The sequence below is a fragment of the Dermacentor silvarum genome, chromosome 10, assembly GCF_013339745.2.
Source record: "Dermacentor silvarum isolate Dsil-2018 chromosome 10, BIME_Dsil_1.4, whole genome shotgun sequence".
NCBI classification, from domain to species: Eukaryota; Metazoa; Arthropoda; class Arachnida; order Ixodida; family Ixodidae; genus Dermacentor; species Dermacentor silvarum.
In genome coordinates, this window is record NC_051163.1 from 59,204,253 (window position 1) to 59,226,424 (window position 22,172).

Consider the following 22,172-nt stretch of genomic DNA (forward strand, 5'->3'; position numbering starts at 1 on the left):
TATGTGTAAAAGAATTCCAGTACTTTATAAGCTACGTCATGTCTTCCCATTACATACACTTCGGACTCTCAGTGCTAACTTCATACGTTCGCATACTACGTACGCAATTGCCATTTACGGACTCACGTACACCATCACCTTATTGCCCATTATCGTTGCGCGACATACTACGCTTCGAGCTATGCCCTACTTGAAAAGAATGGACTCGCTTATATTCGCTTACCTCATGCTTAACATATTACTTGTAAAAGATTGCATTCATCATCATGTTCTCGTTTTGCTTCGCTGGACATCTACTTTTGCAGGGCAGGGATGACAAGTCATTTCCCATGTGGCGCCCCCACCTCAATAGGTGCTTGGGGCGCCACATGGCAAATGACCACCATGGGAGCGGCCCAGACATCAGTTTTTTTCCTTGCTCACGTTGGTTTCGACGGGAATTCAGGGCGCAGGCTCCTTTCCCAAGCGCATCACCCCCGAAGAAAGCCGAACGCCAGGCCGGGGCACGCTTGTACCCATTTGAACCAGTGGGTGCCCAGCGGCGGTGGGAATCTTGTTTTCAAAACGCAATAATTCTAGTTATCTAAAGGACTGTCTGCAAGGCATTTGTCAGAAATGTAGTTTGCAATGCACAGAAGCGCACTTAGGAGAGAAAACTGTCGACAGACTACAATACCATTTCGGCGCAAGATATCGCAAAGCGTAAATGTTAGTATTTCATTCAGATAGTGTTTCAGTAGGCATCGCTGCAAAGCCGTCACATCAATAATGACGACGTCGCCTCTGTTACCCGATGGCGTTGCCTTTCAGCAGCGCTGTGTTCATTCTTGGCATATAGAGATCGAGAGAACGTATGCGCTCAGCGCACTAAGTTGTAGCTGTAAGCTAAGCTAAGCTAAGCTAAGCTAAGCTAAGCTAAGCTGGCTGTTGCGGTCAACATCTGCAGCATTCCGAGCTACAATCTTTCTCTTTCTTAAACAAGTAAGGAAAAGTTTGACCTTTGTAAGTCAAGAGGCTAGTGCGTCCGGCTGGCGATCTCACGGACCTGAGCTCGGTCGACAAAGGAGCAACTAGGCTACACTTGTTTCAAAGAGCGGCATGTGACTTTCTCAGTGAGCTCACTGCCGTTGACAAAAAGCGCGATGAATCTCAAGGAAAATAAATTACAGAAAGAACAACAAAGACAAGGACAACAATAACTTATATTCTTTTTTACATCCTTGCGACTTGAAAAGTAGCCGTCAGCATTGCATGGTGACTAAATCTCCTTGTTTTCCTGGAGTTTCCAGTTTGAGTAAACAACAACAACACGACAACGACAACAAAAATGACAACGACAATAACAGCTGCTTTCCTCTCAGTAACAAAGGCAGTATGAATTGTACAGGACAACAAAAGCCAGTGCATGACAGCCGGGAACGGTGGGAAGATACATACGAAAGTTTGTCAGAAGGGTTTGTCGGGAACATTGTTGAATCAGTTGCCGCCACGACCGTCAAACGCAAACTTTGCGATGACGTGCCGTCCACGATGTACAAGATAGTTCACGCGATTGTGGAAGATCACACACACACACGCTTTTGCGTAGGCACCATCGTAGGCAAGCCGAGGTTTCCAGCAAACGGTCGAGTATTTTCACCGGTCTCAGACATGTCTTTTGGTCATCGTCTGGTGAACGGTATCGTCAAAATGAGTGGCCCCCGCGTCGATACGATGGTCTTGATTGCGCCTGAGTCGAACAAAGCACCGAACCAGGCTACCTTGAACTGAATAGGTCTGCAATTCGCTTTGCATGACAATGTGGTCCGGCGGCCTAGACACTGTCTTTCAGTCTCTGTAGAGTGTTCGAGCTTATATTATAGGAAGCACCAACAAATGTATAAGTACTTTTTTTGGCCCCATTGCCATCTTCTTCCATATGGTCACACACTCCTATTCTTTTAAAGAGATATAGCTTTTTATTTGTTATTCATGTTATTCGCCGACAGGGCGTTATACGAAAAGATGCGGGACATATCCGTGGACGGAAGCTTATGCGCCTAGGCGAAAAATCGATATATTAATTAGATTCTGCGGTTTTACGCGCCAGAACCACGATACGATTATGAGGCACGCCGTTGTTGGGGGCTCCCGATTAATTCATGAGCAGTAACAATAAACAGAACAGCTTCGCACTACAAAGCGCACTGGTTGTAACTGTTCACAGTATGTTTGCACATAACTACACACACAAAAAAAGAAGCTAGCATTTCGTGATGCCTCATTGAGGTAAGTGCTACAATTTGCTGAACCATACCTGCATAAAACAGAAACTATGATCGTCTATACCTTCTTCGAAATGAAATAAACTAATTTTTACTCATCGTGAAGATGTCAAGATGGACGTGACGGATTACATAGATGAACATCGCACCAGGAATACCAGTAGGCACCTTGAAATGAAGCGCGTTATGCTGGGTGCAGAGTTGATATATAGGTGAGGCTCCCTCGAGAGCTTCATCATAATTTGACGCACCGGTGCATTAAGTGATAACGACATGAAATGCCTGTCCGACGCATTTTTAGCGCAGCGTCGGCGACTCAGTTTTAGGGTGAGCGATGACCGCACTGAAACTTAGGTTCGAACGGGTTCTGCGGTGTTGAAAGCGAGCGCATAACGGTGCACATGCTAGGTCACGGGAAAAAACAGCACCGTGACCTTGCGTTGGGTAACAAGGTGCTTTAGCTCGGGGCCGAACACCGATTACCCTTTTCAAGTAGATGTGAAGCGCCCAACTACTTTTGTCACACAACAGTTGGACCGCTTTCAACGAAATTCGTTGCACTTTAAGACTAACTGCAACGCAATTTTGGACCGCGTAAGCAGCCTAGATTGAAATAGCGCAGGTCTAGGTCCGCTTACCTGGAAAACTTGATGTTTCACATGTGAATCGGCACAACGTGGCGAAAACAGACGTTTTAGGCATCGAAAACAGACGACAAAAACACCGCCATTACCGCTCGCCGGAAGTGACGCAGAACCCGGAACGCTGTGAAAGTGCGCAGCGCCAGGGCATAATCTCCGAGGCCGGGGTAAATATCTCGGATGCAACTTTCTGGGATTTCTCTAATATCGCTTAACCACCAGATACCTGCATCATCGCTCATTGAGCTACTTGAAGTCCTCTAATAACGATATTAGACAACTGCCAGCCCTAGATATTTGCCATGGTTCCATCATAGCAATACTACTCATATATAGCCAATTTCACCAGTGGGAAATTTCGTAGCAGTTGACCTTTAAGGGAAAGGCTAGATCCTACCGAATGCAGCGAGAAAATTTTGATTTGGAGCCATCAGATGTATTTAAAGGTAAAAAAAAGAGAAAATTGAAAAGAAAGTACGAAGCATGTAATTTTCAATGTAGCAGCTTTGTGCCATAAACGGATATCACGATTCTGTGAACTGTATATTTCAGGACGTTCGAAGTGGTAAAATAAGTTACATTAGCTCTCAGATTACGTCTTATCTTTATATCGTTTGCGAAGGCGTTGGAACACAGGTAGTATTCCCAAATAATTAATATACTTCACAGCAGCGCAAAATGTTCACCTAATTTTTTTTGCATTAAGAGCCAGCTCACAGATGCTGCTTAGCGTCTTTGTTGCTGAGTTACACACTTGTGAACTTGACGTCACAGTCTTGAAAACTTAAAAGAATTTTTGAGCAACTTGTCAAGAAACGAACTGACGGCCTAAAAAAATTAAAAAGAAGGCCCCCTGCTATCGGCATATATTACTTTCTTTTTTTTTCAATGCAAGAAATATCACTAAAGTCTGTGCAGTAAATGTCCATTAAAACGAGTTATTCATTCAAGTGTATCTAGATGGGAGTTTCCGAGTTAAAGCTCTGAAGTCGGCCGCATAAAATACGTTAAAAATACGCTCCACGTGGTTGCTGTGTTAGGGGATGAGGCTTCCGGCCACACAGGCAGTGAGGAAGCAGGCGGCCGATCCTGCAGCCAGGGCTCGGAAGGAGAGGGCGGCCAAGTCACCCTTACGCTCAGGGGCCAAGGCGCCGAGCCCACCGATGGAGATGCCGATGGAACCGAGGTTAGAGAACCCGCACAGGGCGTACGTGGCTATCACCGTCGATCGCTCGTCGAGTTCGTGGACGACGGTGGCGAGCCGCGCGTAGGCGATGAATTCGTTCGCGAACGTCTTGATGCCGATCAGTTCGCCGACCGTGCCGCAGTCCTTCCAGGGGACGCCCATGATGAAAGCCAACGGAGTGAACACCTTGGACAGCAGCCACTCGAAGGTGAGGTAGTCCAGGGTGACGATGGAGCCGAACCACTGGAGCGTGCTGTTGAGGAAGGCCAGGAAGGCCAGGAAGCCGACCAGGTTGGCCACGATGCTGCCAATCATGGCCAGCCCCAAGGATGTCCCGTTGGAAGCCGCCTCCAAGACGTTTCGCTCTTCGCTCTTCGGCATCTCGATGTTCTCGCGCTGCGTATGGCTTTCTTCGGTCTCCGGGTACAGCAGCTTGGAGTAGGCCAACGCAGCTGGCGCGCTCATGATGGACGCCGTCATCAGGTGGGCGGGGCTGACGCCGAAACGAATGTAGGCGGCCATGACACTGCCGGCGATGGTGGCGAAGCCACCGGTCATTACGGTGTGCAGCTCCGACTGCGTCATCTTTGACAGGAACGGCCGAACCACCAGCGGAGCCTCGGTCATTCCCAGGAAGATGTTGGCGGCTGCGGTCATCGACTCGCACACGGTGGTGCCGATGGTGAATTGCAAAAAACTACCGACTATGAGTACAAGCCGCTGCATGATGCCGTAAAAGTACAGAATGTTCACGAAAAAGCTGAAGAAAAGTATCACAGGGAGCGCCTGGAACATGAAAACGCCGGGCAACGACTTGATGGTGTCGACGAGCGGCGCGGTGACGTTTGTGGCGTTGGTGACGTTTTGCGCCATGTCCTGCTTGGGTAAGGCGAAGTCTCCGAGCGCTTCGGTCAGGTTCCACCCAGAGGCGAGGTGTCCGAAGACGAAATAGGATCCGTTGTTTGTGTAGTCCAGGAAGTTCTTTACCTTGTCGGCGATGCATTGCAGCGCGTCCCTGCCGTGGGGCCAGCGTAGCACGGCGAGCCCGAGTAGGAACTGGAGGAGCAGTCCCCACATCACCTGGTACCAGTTCACCCTAAGGCGGGACTTGGAGAAGGCGAAGCCGAGTAAGATGAGCACGACGATTCCCGCGAGGGAGATGAGTCGGTGGATGTCGTTGATCGAGTCGTACACTATGAACGACAGTAGACACAGCCACAGCAACAACCACAAGCACGGCCGCAACCAGCGGCGTTTCTCCCGCGTAGTCTCGATACAGTCGCTAAGGCTCTGCCACGCGTCACGAACCACGCCGACGCTCCCCAACAGCGTGGTAGCGGCGCCCCACAGAACGAAGACGTAGACGATGACCGTGATCACCGTGAGGAACTTGACGTCGTGACAGAAGTCGGGCGTGCTGCTCCACGTCAGCGCGATGCCCGCCGCCAGGTAAGCGTGGAACAGCAAAGCCGCGGCCACCTTGGCGAAGAAAGGCAGCCGGTTCTTCCAGGAGGTCTTCTCGGAGAACGGCGCCGCCTGTCGCTGATCCGAGGGCGTTGGAGAGCCGGCAGCAGCCGAGTTCGAGCCGGGGGACACCGCGGGTTGCATTTCCGTAGCGTCCACGCAGCCTTCGTCGAAGAACGCCGGGTTGACCTCCCCCTTCGACAGTTTGGCCGGGAACAGGTCAGGCACGGGGGCTTCCGACGCCGCCAGCTTACCGCTTCTTCTGGGCGGCATGATGTCCAGGCTGCGCTGCCACGGACGGGCCATCGAAGATGGCCAGATTCCGCGGCAGCTCTTGGAAATCGCGAACGACGAAGCGCGCTGTGGCCGAAGGTACGCGTCCGATCGCTCCGCGCCTAGCTCGACGTCTGGGAGAAAGAAAAAAAGAAAGCCCGCGTTGGGAGAGTATACGCGCGACTGACGCAAACCGCTTCTTGTTTCGCACGCCTCCTGTTTCTGCGTACCTTTAGCCTCGTCTCGGGAGCAGGTTTCGAGGCACGGAGCGAGCGGTTACAGCGGAGCGGCAGTCGAGGTCGCGCGAGCGCCGAGGCAGCTGCAGGAACAGCGCAGCGTTATTGCCGTCGGGTCGTCCAACCGCGTAAGGCCCCGCGGCAACTGAAAAGGGGCACGGACGGCGGAATTCACATTCATTCCGCGCGCGTCGGCTAAGCTGAGCGGAAAGCGCGCGCGCCGACGCCGCCGTGCCCGCCGGATGAGTGAAGCACGCATGTGCGCTCACGATAGCTGCGCTGCTGGGAAGATTGCGGCCAGTTTCGAAATAGAAAATGAGGAACAATGGCAGCGATATAGCTGGCGCCATGGATACGCGTTCGTTGTATCTAGATTTATATCAGTTGGGGTCGACATTGGCAGTTGCGCGCGAACGGGGTAATATGTTACGTAAGGGTTGTTTTCGTCCGATGCCTTCCTTCCCTTATCACTTGTTCCGTTATGAGTGGCAGACCCCTGCGATAGCATCGATAGCATCGATAGCAAACCCCTTCGCTTAGGATTGCGCGGCCTCGTGGGGGCTGATGAAGAAGGACTAAAAGAATGAAAAAAAAAAAAATTGAAAGAATGTTCCAAATCGTATCTATATAAGCACTAAAGATATCGCAGTACCTTTATGCGCGAGCATTGATGTCGCCGTAACCCACTGATCTGTGTCGTAACCTCCCGCCGCTCCAATCTGCGTTCCTCTAAACCGACGTGTATTCTTGAAACCTGGACACCGCCGGTAGCGCTTACTTCTATTCTAATATCCTTCTGGGACTCTAAGACAGCCCTGAAGCGCAACTGATTTTCAAGTCGGTTCTTGCTATCGACTGCTATTCTGCGAACGCGGAAAAAACCGAATACTTTTGTTCGAAATTTGAACTGTAGAGGCCTCACATAAAAAGCTGCCATGAATGACAGCTTTACGGAGTCGTCCCCCCTTTACTTGCAGAGAGGCAGCGCAACAAAAAAGCGACAATATAGTTTCTTTATATAATATACCTAGTGCACATTATATAAAAAATACATACATAATGCATAGAACATAATAATCGAAATTGTGGGCACGCCAGCAGCGAATTACATAAATTAGCATAATAATTACATAGGTAACACAAATAAACATACACACACCACTGTGTGTATGCTGATATTGTATGTTAAGGTTCCCGTCATTACTAAATGACGCGTTTTCTTCAGCGTTCACCTGCGAAGACGTCACTACATGCCCTGACTGGTTTGTGCGATCCGACGGCAGCATGTCTGCAATTGTTATTAATGAGTCGGGCATTCTTACCTTACTGAACAGACTAAAGACTTGATCTGCCGGCTTCACCTGACGTATGAATGCAACATACTAAATGTAGAAAAAAGCAACATAAAGATTCAAGTAATACAAGTCAATCTCACACAGAGAACAGCACGAACAGCCGCGATGATAAATAAAAAAATAATTAGTACTACGCCGTATAAAAATGTAAGGGGTGGTGTGACAACACAAAATTTATGGATGTTAGAAAAGGCAGACTGTAAATGTTTATGCAGTAAATGTTGCGTATTTATCGAAAATCAATGCCTATTGTTCTGCTCCGTAACGTATTTAATTGTCTAGGAAGTACATTTTGTAGCGTTTGAATGCAGTATGGTGTTCTTAATTTTGCAACCACCCATTGTTCGACATTGCGTGTATATATATATATATATATATATATATATATATATATATATATATATATATATATATATATATATTATCTTGTAGGTTCGCGAGTTGTCGCTAAAAATGCGCTTGATTCTTTGTTTCTTGTTTAAAGACTTTGCAAAGGCGATAGTTGTACATATTGAAAACAGGCATTATATTGTGTTTAATGAAGACGTTCCGAGTATCGAAGCTTGACGGCACATTTTTTCATAGCACGTAAAAAATGTGTTTTTAAAAGTTTTGCCTAGTTTGTCTAAATTCTCTTCAGTCGTATAGCCCCATAACCGGTGGCAGTAGTTCAGCCTAAAGTTAAACAAGGCGTTGCATATTAACATAATGGCAGTACACTTTAGTATTTGACGATTTCGGTATGTTAATCCAATGATTTGTGTCAGTTTGTTTCCGGCAAGATTTGCCTGCTCATCCCACGACATGTTTTCTTAAAAGAAACCCCTAAAGTTCTTAAAAATAATTTTCCCTAAAGTTTGCAGAATTTTTTTCTGTAAGAAAAAAATACTGTAAACGTTATAAAGTAAATGAAGCTAGAATAGAGTGGAATTGTTTTTCTTCGGGGCAGAGCCTTTTCTTTGAGCTAGGACGACGGCAGCTTTCGTTTCCTTAATTTTTATGTACCGGTTATTTTTTTGTTACCACTTAAATAGTTTAATCAGCGATAAGTTAGCGCGGTCTATAATTTAGTCTGCACGTATCTCTGTGAAAAATAAGCTAGTATCGTCCGCGTAGGTTAAATATTTATCGGTAGCAGCGGTTGAAATTGTATCGTTAAGATGTATATTAAAAAAAAATTCAGAGCCCTTCCACTACTGTGAAGATGGAAGCCAGCGAAGCTGTGACGTCTGCTGTAGTGAATTTATATATTATCCTTATTGACTATATTGAGCGTCTTCGGCATGTTCGTAAAAGAGCAAGGACACCGGCGTCTTGTTCTCGCCTGGCGCGATGGCCAAGTAGTGCGTTTGCTGCAACAAGACTGCCCCATCGTCATAGACTAGCGCATGAGCCACAGCGTTCATATCCGCGGCACACTGCACGGCATCATCAGGATCCTGGAAGACGTGGTTAAACGAGCATCCGTCACATAGCGAGTTCGAGGGGCAACTACTGATAACAGCGCTATAGCGCGATCTCTACGTCACGAGACAAAGAGGCACAACGATTGGTGGGACGTGCCCCCACCGAGTATCGCGACACTTGTGAAAGAGGCATCGGTGGTGGCAAGGGGTATAACAATGGACCACCCACCATCCGTTTTGACACTTGTGCTAAGGCACAACTGGCGGGAAACCGCAACGCGCATGGAACCAAACCCCGCCGCGCATTTAGCCACAGAAATTGCTGATGATGATAGTTTTTTAACACGAAAGTGTTTTATGCCGGGGTCCACCAAGACTTTACTGACGTATTTCCGTCACGGAAATACGTCAGCACGTATTTCCGTCACGTATTTCCGACACGTATTTCCGTCACGGAAATACGGTTTCCGTCACGGAAATACGTCATAGAACATAATGCAAAGAAAGAAACCAGAAGAAAAAGTTCCACAAACATGCAAAATTTGGAAATCGAACCCACGACCTCTCGGTCCGCGACGATAGGTCGCCGAGCGTTTAACCCATTGCGCCACAAACGCATTTGCAGAGAGCTACACAGACGCGCCTTATATATCTAACCAACGCCTCCTCTAGAAAGATGCCTGCGGCGTCGCTCGCTTAAGGTACGTCCACACTAGCGACAAAAACGCGCGCGACACGCCGCGCGCGGCAAGCGCCCGCGCGGCAGACGCGCCCGGGCAAGTCCACATTCGCGTTTTGCGGCACGCGACAACGGCGCGTGGAGTCCCGCGTTGTCTCGTTCCATTCGATACTTCTCGTGACAACACGCTCTCCCTTCTGCCGATTTCGTGTCATTGAAGTGTCTGTGTTTCTTTGCGCCACTGCCGGTCACGCTCAGGCATGTCGGATACGGACGAGGAGCTACTGGTGACTGTGAACACTATAATACTTATTTGTTCTTTACTTGTGCGACGTCGACGTGCCAGACAGCGGACGAGAAAGTTTTGGGTGCGCCCTATATGGCGGTACAGGGACACTGAGAGCCAGGCGCACACTCTGCTTCCCCGCCTGCGCGCGAGAGACGAAAGATACTTCAGAGAGTAAGTGATCCGATAACTACTTCTTCATTCAATTCAGTGCTTGCAACCTGCATATCGTAGAGGCTCACAAAAGATTGTGCCGTTTCTTGTAGCTACCTGCGAATGCCGCCGAGTGTCTTCGACACTTTGCTCGGTCTCGTGCGGCCCCTGATTGAGCGGCAGGTGACACCGTTCCGCGATCCCATTTCTGGTCATGATCGACTAGCAATGACGATACGGTAAGATTTATTTAAACCCTATTTCTTTCTGTGACGCGGGAATACCGAATATCTATGCTACACTTGTACTGACACCTAAATGAAATCTTATTTACGCGCGGGAAACTTAGCGCACAGCGCATAGTTTCATTGCGAGATCGACGCACCGAAATGCCTCTGTACCGTGCATTGGTGCACGCTCAAGAACCGTAGGCGACCAAAAATGCCCCCCCCCCCCCTTTTCTGCACGCTTGCACACACTTACTTATGGCGTGCCACATTATCAGTTCGTTGTTCTAGCACGTCAAGCCCGAGTTTATCTTCATTCAGTGTTTTCGGTTGTGCAAAAATGAACAGGCCAGTCCGTAATTATTTACTTAGCTGTTTATGTTATTATTGAAACTATATTTGCATTTTTAGTGTGGAATACCCAGAAAATATTTTGTAGAGCACAGTACTGAGTGTTAATTTCAAAATAAAAGTTTAAATGATTTTTTACAGGTTCCTTGCGAATGGAGACACCTTCAGGAGCTTATCCTACAATTTTCTAACAGGGAGGTCAACAGCATGTGAAATTGTCAGACAAACAACTTCCGCCCTTTGGGACGCTCTTCAGTCAACGTATTTAAGATTTCCAGCAACTTCCCAGGAGTGGCTAAAGGTAAGCAGAGAAGCGGTGTAATTTATGTTGTCTGGAATCTGAGCAACCAAGGTATAGCAGTGCTTTCTAAGGATACCGTGCAATAGTTCAATATGACACCATTCTGTATTATGAGTTTGTGCTGGTCGAGTGCGTAATATGGGTGATAAATTTGGCTTTGCTATTTTCAGATCGCTGCAGACATGGAAGAATTTTGGCACTTTCCCAATTGCATAGGTAGCATCGACGGCAAACATGTGCACATCCAATGCCCAGACAACTCAGGATCGAGGAATTTAAATTATAAGAAAACATTCAGTGTTGTCCTCCTTGCTGTGTGTGATGCACATTACAAGTAAGTGAATTCTGTCAATGCTTTGAACTTTACTGTGTTGATTTCCTCAGCTTGCACTCAAAAGGTCTCATGTTACCACAGCAAGCTCAACTGTCAGTGTGCTCTAATTTGCAACAGACGCCTTTGCGAACTTTGTGTGTTTATTATAAACTTAGAATAACGAATGTAGTACATAATTCCGTAGACAACTGCAAAATAAATAGAGAATGTACAGGGGTGTGTTCTTCATTGTACTAATGTGTGTCTACTTCTAGGTTCACCTATGTAGACATTGGCCATTACGGCGGTGAAGGTGACAGCGGTATATTTCAGCGATCTCCTCTACTAGAAGTGCTGGAAAAGGGTTTGTTGGGCATTCCTCAGCCAAGGAGCATTGGCTCAATAGGTCCCATTCCATACCACATGGTTGGCGATGAAGCTTTTCCGCTGAAGCCATTCATGATGAGGCCCTATCCAAGACGAGGTCAGTTGGAAGTTATTTTCACTGCATATCTCTGCCTTTAACACACTATTTATGCTGCTTTTCTAGTAAATTATGGTGTTCTGCTCCTTTTTTATAATGTTAATTAAAGCTACATTGAACTCTGTATGTAAATTGCAACGCTTTCAATTGACATAAATCAATGAGATATAAGCGTACACCATAGATAACACTGGTTTAGCTACTTAGCACGTGGCCAAATGACGAATGGCCTGTGATGTACTGTTTCCCTTTTTGTCAGATCTGCAGAAGTTCAGGAATGACCCAGCTCAGCGGCAAGAGTACCTGAAAAGGGCAACGTTCAACTATCGCTTGAGCCGAGCAAGACGGTTGATTGAAAATGCCTTCGGAATCATGTCAAGCAGATGGAGAATTTTGCGGCGACCGTTTCGTGCATCGGAGGAAACGACACAAAATATTGTGAAGTCATGCGTTGTATTGCACAACTTCCTGCTGAGTTCGCCGCAATCGCGATCTGCATACAGCCCTCCGGGTTTCACTGATCATGAGGACTGGGAAGGCAACATCGTAGAAGGATCCTGGAGAGCTGGCAGTGACAGCCTGCCGGGCATGGGGGATCTCGTCACTATGTCTGGATATCATTCAGCAAGGTAAACTATCTCGCAAGTGAAAGCATGCACAATCAAGATTCCCTTGTTGGGCCGCTGATGGTGTTGCATTTTGTTGCTTTTGCAGGACAGCTATGGATATGCGCAACCACTTGGCAACCTACTTTATGAATGAAGGACGAGTGCCATGGCAGGAGAGGATAGTGACCCGCGCGGGAATAGAGGTAATGATGCAGTTTTTGAATCATTTGCTCAAAACATATGTTGCAGGCGCATAAATTCACAATAATGCTGCACAAATTGGAGTGCGTTCTTTATTGCTGGAACATAGCTCAATATACACGTATTCACTCGGGAAGCTCCATCTCGGCCTCAAAAATAAGGGAATGAATTTTAAACAGTATTTCAGAACGTTTTCTTGGCGGAAGCTTGCGCAGTTTTGTGGCCATCCAAGTGGCCGCCTCCTGGCATTCATCTGGTGGGCTTTGGGCACTGGGAACTGCAAGCTCCCTTGCGCTCTGAATTCTACTTAATGTGGTGCTGCAGCTCCCCAACGCTTCTTGAACAGCCTGTTCAAATGTGTCATTCTTTCTTCTTTTACTGTAATGACAACGCCGCAGTTTTAGTGAACAGTTACACAGACGTAAAATATTTTGCAGGAAAAATGAACAGCAGAGCTACCGAGACTGTGGTGCCACGGAAAGTCGCGCTTGGGAAGGCTGCGCTGGTGGCTTCGCTGGTGGCTGCACTCGGTTGGTGCCACTGCTGGACCTTGGTGGCGCATGAAAAGAAAATTATCATCTGTTAGGAGAGGTACAACGTAGCATACCTTGAGACAAGCTCACCCGGAAGATGCTTCAGCCTCACTCAGTGTTGGACTGAGCAAGCTGAAATACATAGAGAATGTGTTTCGATAAGACAACAGGATATGAAGCGTCCAGTATGTGGTGCACAGCATTTTACTGCCAGCAAGACAATTTATGCTATACATTATTATCCGTCTTTGTAAGTAATAAAATATTTCATTTAGCAAGTGTGTTTCATGGATGTGTGTTCTACGATTGATCATTCATAATAAATTCACAAGTACCCACCCACAGCTCTCCTCGTCGTCCGAGTGGCATATACGTGTTCTCCCGGAGCATCTGCATTAACATCAACAAATAATAAACAGAAGTACACAGACGTGTTAGATGGTAGTGCAAACAAAATGTGACAAAGCATACATTTCATCCAGCAGTTCTTCAGCAGGCGATGGGCTGGGCCAACTGCATATAAGATTTATTTATGCTGAATCAATATTTGTCAGAGTACCTCATGCAGTTCCAAGTACGTAAACAAAGAAACAAAATACCAATCGCCTGCAGCACTACTAGTTGGGAGTGCCTCTTCGGCCTGCTGCAGGTGTCTGTGAGGGCAGGAATCAGTGTGTAAACACCTAATTTAAGTCTTCAAGGACATCGTTAAATATAGGATTACTACCTACCCATTTTGTAGCAGTGGGATATTCGTGGTTAATCTGAAAAGCAACCATACATCGAGTATTGTATTCCACGATACACGCACATAGGTTAGCATTTCTCAATTATGCAGCTATATCTAAATAATAAAACCTGTTCTGCATCGTACAGTAAAACCCCCGAGCAACAAAATAAGGAAACGAAAAAATGACAGTAATTTAGTAACTGCTTCGATAATGTCGGCTATGCGAGAGCAGCGAATTAGGAGTTTGCAAGCACGGGATATCGCAGCCATCAGACGAGGGCAGGAAAATATTGAAAATTGGAGTGATAGGTAAAAATGCAGTCACTAAATGCTGCAACATGAAGAAAGGCGGCGGGCATGGCCGGCAGAAAACAAAACCGCGAGCTGTTATTCAACCGCGTTTAATATTTCTACGTGAAAATGATATGTATGAATGTGTTCTAGGATCAAAACTCCTTATTTAACGAAGAAATACAGAAATACGTCCGGCCGTGCGCTGCACGAATTCGCTTCGTGCACGGCGGGCGTCGGACACATGCCTCTTCGAAGTATTGAACAACACAGCACCATTTTTGAGCATGATAAGAGAGCGGCCGTATTCAGAAATTAATTTCGCGACTGGACTTGGTCTACAAAAGATTAAGAATCGCCTGTAATGAACATGTCCGAGAGGGTCATTTCGTTTCCTTCGGCGCGTCAGCCGTTCACGTGAGCCACGGCAAAACTAAGTCGCATTTCTGAACACGGTAGTACATGTACCCGTGCACTAGCGAGCATACATTTACGCAGGGAGCAAATATTCCAATATATGCATCAGATCAGTTCCCCGTGTGAGCGGGAACAGAGGTGAACGACACTTCACAAGTGCACCTTACTTTTCCGCGTAGTACGGTGTGCTCCGCAGGATGCTGTCGACAATATCAAAGTACGTCCACTCGGTCTTCACTTTCCCGTCCTTGCCGGGAGCACCACTCTTGCAGGCCTTCTTTTTTTCAAGGGCTATTTTGAGCCAGCGGTCGCGGAAGTTTTTAAATTTCCCCGCTGCCTGCTCGCCTGCATGGTATACACAAACACAATGACATGCTCGCACATGTTCCGCAACATTCAGAAAATTTCACCAATTACTCACCTGTCATGCCAAACTGCTGTCCAATAATGTGCCAGCGGTTGGCGCGCAGATCCTTGTCTTTAAAATCGCCGTTCGACTTGTCATACAGGCACGGATATCCCCGAACTGTTTCCAAAAAAGCCTCCATTGCCAGGCGACTTCTTCGTCGACGTCTCGATGGCGGTGTGGGAAGGCTTAACAAAAACAGCCCCCTTGACTGGAAATGGCCTCTGAGATTTTACGGCGTGTTTGTCACTGTTCGATCTCAGAGCCCATACATTATGATTCTACGCTTGTGCGACAGATGGCGCCACAACAGCGCGGCGCGCTTCTGATTGGTGCTCGTTTCGCGGCTGCCGCGAAAAAATGGGTCTCGCACCCATTCGCGCGTTTGCCGCGCGTTGCTGCCGCTTTTCGTGAATCTTGCCGCGCGCGACAGCACCGCTTGCCGCGCGCGGCGTGTCGCGCGCGTTTTTGTCGCTAGTGTGGACGTACCTTTACCCATTGTAGCCGTCGCGCCTTGAGTTGCGGTGGGTTGTCGAGAGATGGCGCCAGCATCTACCCTATCTCCGCAGGGGGTTGGGGTGGTGCGGTGTCACGGCGGTAGCGGCGTCGGCGGCCGTGCGGTGGTGTGCGCATGCGCGCATGTGTGTTGCAAGCGATCACCGCTACGATCACTAGCTTCTACCTCAAGTGGAAAGGAGGAAAATGGGAAAGGTAAGGGCAGCAGGTTTTTGGCGCACGCGGCAGGCATCTTTCTAGAGGAGGCGTTGATCTAACACTCCTCCGTGTACCCGCGCTCTTGCTCGGGGCGGTGCCGCCGCCTACGAGCAGAAAAGAGAAGTACTGCATTATGACACTAACGCGCACCGACAGTGAACGCTTCGGTGGTCTCAGCACTACGACGCCTCGATGCCAGCATTCGAAGGGACGCTGGCATCAAGAAGCACTACCAACGCCACTTAGGTGGCGTTCACCGTACTCAGCACAGCGGAGCGTGGCCTCCGCAATTAGCTCTGAAAATGTTTCTGAAGTTGATCGCGGAGGCTGCAATTACGACGCGCTGTACGCGCTGATTTGACTCGGTGACGATTCAGTTACGTGCTTTGTCTTGCGCGTTGTATTAGTGTGTCAGTTACGTGCTTCGTCTTTCGCGTTGTGCTAGCGTGTGCAGCGTAGTGCAGCTTCCATATGCACGACGGTTGCTCATGGTCATCGACGTTGGTAGTCGTGATGGAGGAGACGTGCCACCAGGCGTCAGCGTGGGTGCATCAACGCCTAAGGGCGCTTTAGCCACAAAACACCAATAGACATTATATATCAATGTGCAATAAACATTACACTACTTTAATAAACATTACACGTTTCACTTTCGTGTTCTATACCGATTCCTATATAAGAGGGATCAACCACATTTTTTTTCTACACGCGGACACGATTCTGGGGAACCTAGCCCTTAACAGCTTCGCTGTAAAAGCAAAGACCAAGAATACTTACTACCTTGGAGCACTCCGCAATGCACTGATAGTCTCTCGGGGGAAAAAATCCATCCAAATTGATATTTTCTGATTCAACTGATTAAACCTGATTTAACCTGCAGCCTTTCCACCCTAATCATAACGTTCTATTTTCCCAAGAAACAGTTCGTGATGAATATACTGAAAGGCTATTGTGAAATCGATGAAGATGTCGAAGTATCAACTTTCCAGGCGTCTGTTCGCGTCAGAATATACTCTTCTTTAGCGAGTAGAACGAATTCTGCGCTCAGGACCTCTACGGAAACCGTATTGAGATTCAAACAGTACGTTGTGCTTGTTGTGCAAACTCAGTAACTTGTTTACCAATTACTTTCTCCAGAACTCTTAAAGGAACAGGAAGCGCTGCCATCGGGGCTAATAGTTAATCATGTCATCCTTGCTGTCGTTTGGTGTACTATTATGTACACTCGCGCAACTTGCATCTTACGGGGAAAGGTACCTTGACTTCGACAAAGGTTAAAAATGTATGCAAGGCACGGTGAAAAAAGCTGTCAAGCATATTTTATATTCTTTACTAAAAGCTCATCGATATCTTAGGAGGCGCTGCTGATTGCGCTTCCGATTTTATTTAATACATCATTTTCGATGATCAGCCTCAAGAATATGGAGTTGTTTATATAGACGAGATAGCCGAGTTCAATTTCAGATGTCCTTCGGTTAGCAAAGTTCAAAAAGTATACTTTAAAATCATCCGCGAGTTCTTTCGCTGATAATGCAGCTACATTATATTTTAAACGAAATGTCTTTACTATTTGCAAGGTTGCTCGGTAACAGCCAGTTACGTGTTTCTTTCTTTTTTTGCATAAGATATCTGAGCACTCGTACGATGAGCTAAAAGATCACATCAATTAACGATGACGAAGTTTGCGTCCCTTTCGTTAGGATACTAATTCTACTTTGTTCCAGCGCAAAAGGACGAAGACGTAGACGAAGTACACAAGACGAGCGCTGGTTTGTATCATACTGCAATACATTCCTAAAACCATTCACTCCTAGTTATTTTTCTAGCTTGAAGTTTATAGTGCCGCTGTTAAGTAAGTTAATATTTAGGTTTGGCCCACACAAATAACTTTAAAGTCGTTATCGTTTACAAAACAACAACAACAGCATATCAAGTCGATCCAAAAAGCCTGCTATCTTGCCACTGGCTGGGCGATCGAAAACAGCGAATAGAGTGATCTAAAACTGGTTCGCGAGCTGTTCGTAGTCATTTGATGTCTTAGAAAAGTTCGCACGTATTTCACACTTCAACGTATCGTTCATAAGCACGCGCACTCCCCCCCCCCCCCCCCCCCCCGGAGTTTATGTTATCACGTGGAATTGAAGATATTGGCGGCGGCTTCTCCGTCCTATAGATTATCGACCAGGAGCTGGAGCAGCGTGGTTTCAGCGTCACTCGCTTCCACTTTGTTCAGTCTATAATTTGAATATTTTGAAATACATCGTTTGATTACATATCTACAAACATTGACTAACATTGAAAAACTTGAACTAGGTCGAAGCATCCAGGACTGGGAAAGTGTGACGGTTGTGTTCAAGTGCTATTTCTATTCGCACTCGTGATCTGTCAAGCGCCTTTCCACCCACGTTATCACCGTTATCAGCCAGCCGCGCACGGTATATGTCGGCCTGGGCTGCAATGCTGTAAATCCCCAACGGAAACAGGTTTGTCACGTTCGCGCGTGCACCACCCGGCGAAATATTTATGACGAGAGAATTGACATCGCCCGAGTGACGTGCTTGCTCTGCTTAGCCACGGCCGCTGGATAAAAAAAGGGTACTTTTTTTATCCAGTGGCCGTGGCTTAGCTTCCTTATCGATGCTCACAAGTGGTCTTTTTATGTTTGGAAGCGCGACTTATCACTTATCGCGTTGCCTGCTGTCAACGACGCGCTTACGCGTAGTGTTCTACAGTCGCTATTTCTTGTCAATTCTCTACGACGTTGACAGCCACATAAGGAGAACAACGATGGATTAAAGTAGCAGCGTCTTCTCTAACAGTGTCCGTCTAATTCTATCCGCATCTTTCAAGACACGGCACTATATTCTATACTCGAACTTTAGCCGCTATATAACCCTGTCTGAGTGCTTCATTACACTTCAAATGTTGAGTAGGCCTCTCTATAGTGAGCTGTCTGAAAAAAAAATGAAAAAAAGAAACTGCAGTCAGGCAAGAATGAAAAATCACCGCTCAAGCACTTCGTACAGATGGTTAACCAGCGAAGCTGAAACGTGCAGCCCCGGTGATTATCACTGGGTAAGCCTTCCTCAATTATTGGTTCCCTCTTTGTGCTTCTTAAAGTGGTTGCACACACGTTCGGCTGCAACGGAGAGCATGACGTCACTGACGGTATGCCCGCAGTCCACCGTTCTCGCATTGCCGCTTGCGATTCTTCAAAATTAAATAGCTTCAAAGTTAAATCTGTCCGTCACGTACGTAAGACAAAGAGTGGCTCATACCCCCTTAAGCAATGGCTCACACCCTCGTAAACGCGGCCTACCCATTACGACGACAGCAGAGATGCGAAATTTTACGCTCGAATGATGAGCGGCTACATAGCCAGCTGTGAAAGAAGACGACGACGCTCGACCCATTGCTGTTGACGATAGTTTCTGCGTACAGGCGATAGACGGACGAATCGGCTAGCCATATACAGCTTCGCTGAAAAAGTATCAACGTAAGGAAAAATATCCACTAGCGTTGCACACGCACGGACACGGACAAACGTCGCAAGAACGCGTATAGTGGCCCCACAGGCACCAGCACAGTGAAGCATATTCGGGTACCTGAGACAGTCAACCATCACGAAGGAAGGTGATGACAAGCCCTCTCATGTACTGTACGCACATGCAACGTCCATATTTGCACATAACCCTGGGATACTATTCTGGACATTGTCGAATTCATCCGTACCGTCAAATTTGCCATCTCGTCAGCTATAGTTGGCCTACTGTACTTCTCCGGCCTCTATGATACGCCGGGAAAGCCGCCATTGAAGTATCCGACAATATGGCGCTATTGGATAATGTACAGAATATCAGCCCTGGTCGCGGAACGGACAACACGGTCTCAACACTACCTGTGAAATAAAATGTACGAGATGAGAGCGACGGAGTGCAATGTTGGAGAACGCCGTAGCTTGACATTTACTCTCGAGTGCATATGCACAGCCGCTCAGCAGCAGCTCTAGTGTGCTCATGGCGTGCGTGCGTGCAAATGACGCTGATGCCGGCGGCAGAAGACACAACACTGCCCTGTTGGTTTCGCCACCGAGCCGATTATCGGAGCTTCACGGTGCGTCCATGACGCTTCGTCGTTTCTGCAGCCAAACGCACTCCGCGTCTCTGGATACCCCATAACCCACCACGCACGAAGTACGCATGCGCCGTCGATAGTGGGACAACACGACGTCGGCGGCTGCGCCTACGGCGTGGATCCGCCTCGAGTTCCTGTGTAATTGCCATCGCATTAAAATCAATAAAATCGCGAACAGCGCTCACCGGATATGTCTCTGCTTATTGGGGCGTGCACACCGAACAACGCATTTCGGCTGCACTGATAGTGGAGGTCTATGAAAGATGTCTAAATGGTCACGTAGGCGAACCCGCTGCTGGTCATATCGATGGCATTTAATGATGAAATGCTCCACTTCAGCAACGGGGTTGTCGCCTTCTTATTCTGTACACGTGTGTCTAGTGCTATGTGATATGTTCCTATTGCTTTGTTTTCTTATCACATCTGAAGCGGGGTCTTACACCACTTTGGTTTCAAAGCGCGACCAATCGAGTTACCTCCGCCCATTGATACGGCTGTGGTATGTTGAAATTGCGTTGTTATCGCCGGATCTGCGAGTGGCTACATCGCTACGCTTCCAGCCCCTCGCGAACATTCGTCGTACTATGGCACGGTTATCGCCCGAAGCTCACGCAATAAAAGATTCATTGTGATTGTTTTTAGGCGTTCCCAGTTTTTCAATTACTACAACGTAACAATGTGTTGTTGGAAATTCAAGAAAGCAACACTGTTTTATTAATAAAATTTCTGCGACAAGGTTGTCAACCATTTTTTTCAAGAAAGACACTACGTGGCGGCTGAGAAAAATCTTGCTTTACTTCTTCTTTCTGGGGTTTTACGTTCCAAAACCAGTTCTGATTATGAGGCACGCCGTGGTGGAGGGCTCCGGATTAATTTTGACCACCTGGGGTTCTTTAAGGTGCACTACAACGCAAGCACACGGGCGCTTTGGCATTTCGCCTCCATCGAAATGCGGCCGCCGTGGCCGGGATTCGATCCCGCGACCTCGTGCTCAGCAGCGCAAAGCCTTAGCTAACTGAGCCACCGCGGCGGGTAATCTTACATTACCCTATACGCGGCCTCATGATTGACCCTTCGTTGGACCCTATATACTGACCAGCTTCTTGTTGAACTACCTAAGTATATGATTGAAAACAACAAGAAAGTTAATAATGTCACGTAGTAGTGACGGTGAAGAAAAGAGTCGCAAAACTGTGAATGACGAAACGGACTTTTTATTGGGCGAACCTGTGCCCACAAGTTGCACTCAAAGGACAACGATAGCGGCGAACACAGTCGGCGATCGTCGAAATCTGAGGTGCGATCTTGTACGCGTTCCAAAATGGAACGGAGGCGGTCCGTTCCATCGAGCCGCACACGATTGGTCAATTTGATCGTCACGGTTCAAATTGACCAATCGTGTGCGGCTCGATGGAACGGACCGCCTCCGTTCCATTTTGGAACGCGCAGAAGATTGCGCCCTAGATTAATCCCTGGTGCCCGTGTGTCTTCCTGAAAGTACTAGACAATTCGCGTCGCTCACACAATCAGATTACATAAGTGTTGGTGATAACAGACAACGGATAGAAGCATCGATAACGTTCGAGAAACTCCCGATACGTGCAGTGCATCCTGTGCCTAGCGATAACGTTTAACGTTTGTTAGCCAGTGAAAAGCGGTCACCCGTGAAAGATAAGCAAGTACACGTGTCAATAATAAGTAGCAGGCTGTTGAAACAAACCACCGCAAATGTCATACAGGGTGTTTTCTTTAGACAATACAGATTTTTTTAAATAAAAAAAGCTATATAAGCGTAGCGAATGTGGCGTTTTCAAGCGAAGCTTGTATTGGCTCACAAGTTTCGGTGGCGTTGTCGTGGTCACGCAAAAAACTCGGCTGCTCCTAGAGTAGAGTAGCTGTCCCAGCTGCGCCGGTGGCCGATCACGCGACGCGCGCGGCCAACCAGGATAGTTAGGTGTGTCGCAGGGAGGGAAAGGGAAGGAAAGAGGGTCGGAGCGCGCTCCGCCGGGCTTCCCACGCCTAAGAACAGTCTCGGCGACCGGTTGGGAAGGCGACGCGTGGTGCGTTCCGCCGAGGAGCAGGCTGCGTTTGAGCAACGGCGCCGCGAACTCGCTCGGGAAAGGGCTCGTGGTCGACGTGCCAATTTTAGCGTGAGGGCTTCCGAAGTCCCGGTGAAACGTCAGCCAAGAGCCGCGGACTCCCGAGTTGCCGGAGCGCGATGTTGAGGCCAAAGGTCAGCGTCGTCTTGCCCTCCAGGAACCCGACAACGGTGTTGCACCCCTCGGCAACGCTAGCGCCAACTTTCCCGGTGCGACGGCCAGGTTTCAATGCGAGTTTCTGAACAGGAACTACGGAGCCAGTTGCAGTACGTGTGACCGGTTGTTGTTCTAGCACAACGTGGTACTCGTCAGTGCAATTCGTTCCGAGGAACACCGAAGAAACACACGACATGCTTCGCTTACCCCAATTTCCCGGTAGGGAAAGGGTTGGTCATATTTTTTTGCAGAGGAGTTTCTAGG

General features: G+C 47.8%; 3 protein-coding genes across 3 annotated transcripts; 1 reads left to right on the top strand and 2 right to left on the bottom strand.

Moving 5' to 3' along the window:
- Positions 1 to 444: 444 nt before the first annotated feature.
- On the bottom strand, positions 445 to 6,345 carry LOC119465722 (sodium/nucleoside cotransporter 2). The gene is made up of 2 exons (XM_049656825.1): positions 6,059 to 6,345; positions 445 to 5,962 (listed from the first exon to the last, which is right to left on the bottom strand). The coding sequence occupies exon 2, from the start codon at positions 5,859 to 5,861 to the stop codon at positions 3,942 to 3,944; it is 1,920 nt and encodes a 639-aa protein (XP_049512782.1). The 5' UTR covers positions 5,862 to 5,962; positions 6,059 to 6,345; the 3' UTR covers positions 445 to 3,941.
- Positions 6,346 to 9,726: 3,381 nt separating this feature from the next.
- LOC119431567 (uncharacterized) lies at positions 9,727 to 12,875 on the top strand. The gene is made up of 7 exons (XM_037726192.2): positions 9,727 to 9,964; positions 10,057 to 10,182; positions 10,663 to 10,822; positions 10,993 to 11,156; positions 11,411 to 11,619; positions 11,879 to 12,248; positions 12,334 to 12,875. The coding sequence occupies exons 1-7, from the start codon at positions 9,765 to 9,767 to the stop codon at positions 12,482 to 12,484; spliced, it is 1,380 nt and encodes a 459-aa protein (XP_037582120.2). The 5' UTR covers positions 9,727 to 9,764; the 3' UTR covers positions 12,485 to 12,875.
- A 1,654-nt stretch (positions 12,876 to 14,529) lies between these two features.
- On the bottom strand, positions 14,530 to 15,291 carry LOC119466630 (uncharacterized). Its single transcript, XM_037727148.2, has 2 exons — positions 14,821 to 15,291; positions 14,530 to 14,744 (listed from the first exon to the last, which is right to left on the bottom strand). Exons 1-2 carry the CDS (start codon positions 14,945 to 14,947, stop codon positions 14,563 to 14,565), a joined length of 309 nt encoding a protein of 102 aa, XP_037583076.1. The 5' UTR covers positions 14,948 to 15,291; the 3' UTR covers positions 14,530 to 14,562.
- Positions 15,292 to 22,172: the final 6,881 nt, after the last annotated feature.

What these genes read in the sequence shown, in the direction of transcription:
- LOC119465722 (XM_049656825.1), bottom strand. Translation starts at nt 5,861, where the DNA reads ATGGCCCGTCCGTGGCAGCGCAGCCTGGACATCATGCCGCCCAGAAGA.
- LOC119431567 (XM_037726192.2), top strand. Translation starts at nt 9,765, where the DNA reads ATGTCGGATACGGACGAGGAGCTACTGGTGACTGTGAACACTATAATA. An exon ending in GACGAAAGATACTTCAGAGA is followed by an intron (nt 9,965 to 10,056) that starts GTAAGTGATCCG and finishes CGTTTCTTGTAG; the next exon opens with CTACCTGCGAATGCCGCCGA. An exon ending in CGACTAGCAATGACGATACG is followed by an intron (nt 10,183 to 10,662) that starts GTAAGATTTATT and finishes GATTTTTTACAG; the next exon opens with GTTCCTTGCGAATGGAGACA.
- LOC119466630 (XM_037727148.2), bottom strand. Translation starts at nt 14,947, where the DNA reads ATGGAGGCTTTTTTGGAAACAGTTCGGGGATATCCGTGCCTGTATGAC. An exon ending in ACAGCAGTTTGGCATGACAG is followed by an intron (nt 14,745 to 14,820) that starts GTGAGTAATTGG and finishes TATACCATGCAG; the next exon opens with GCGAGCAGGCAGCGGGGAAA.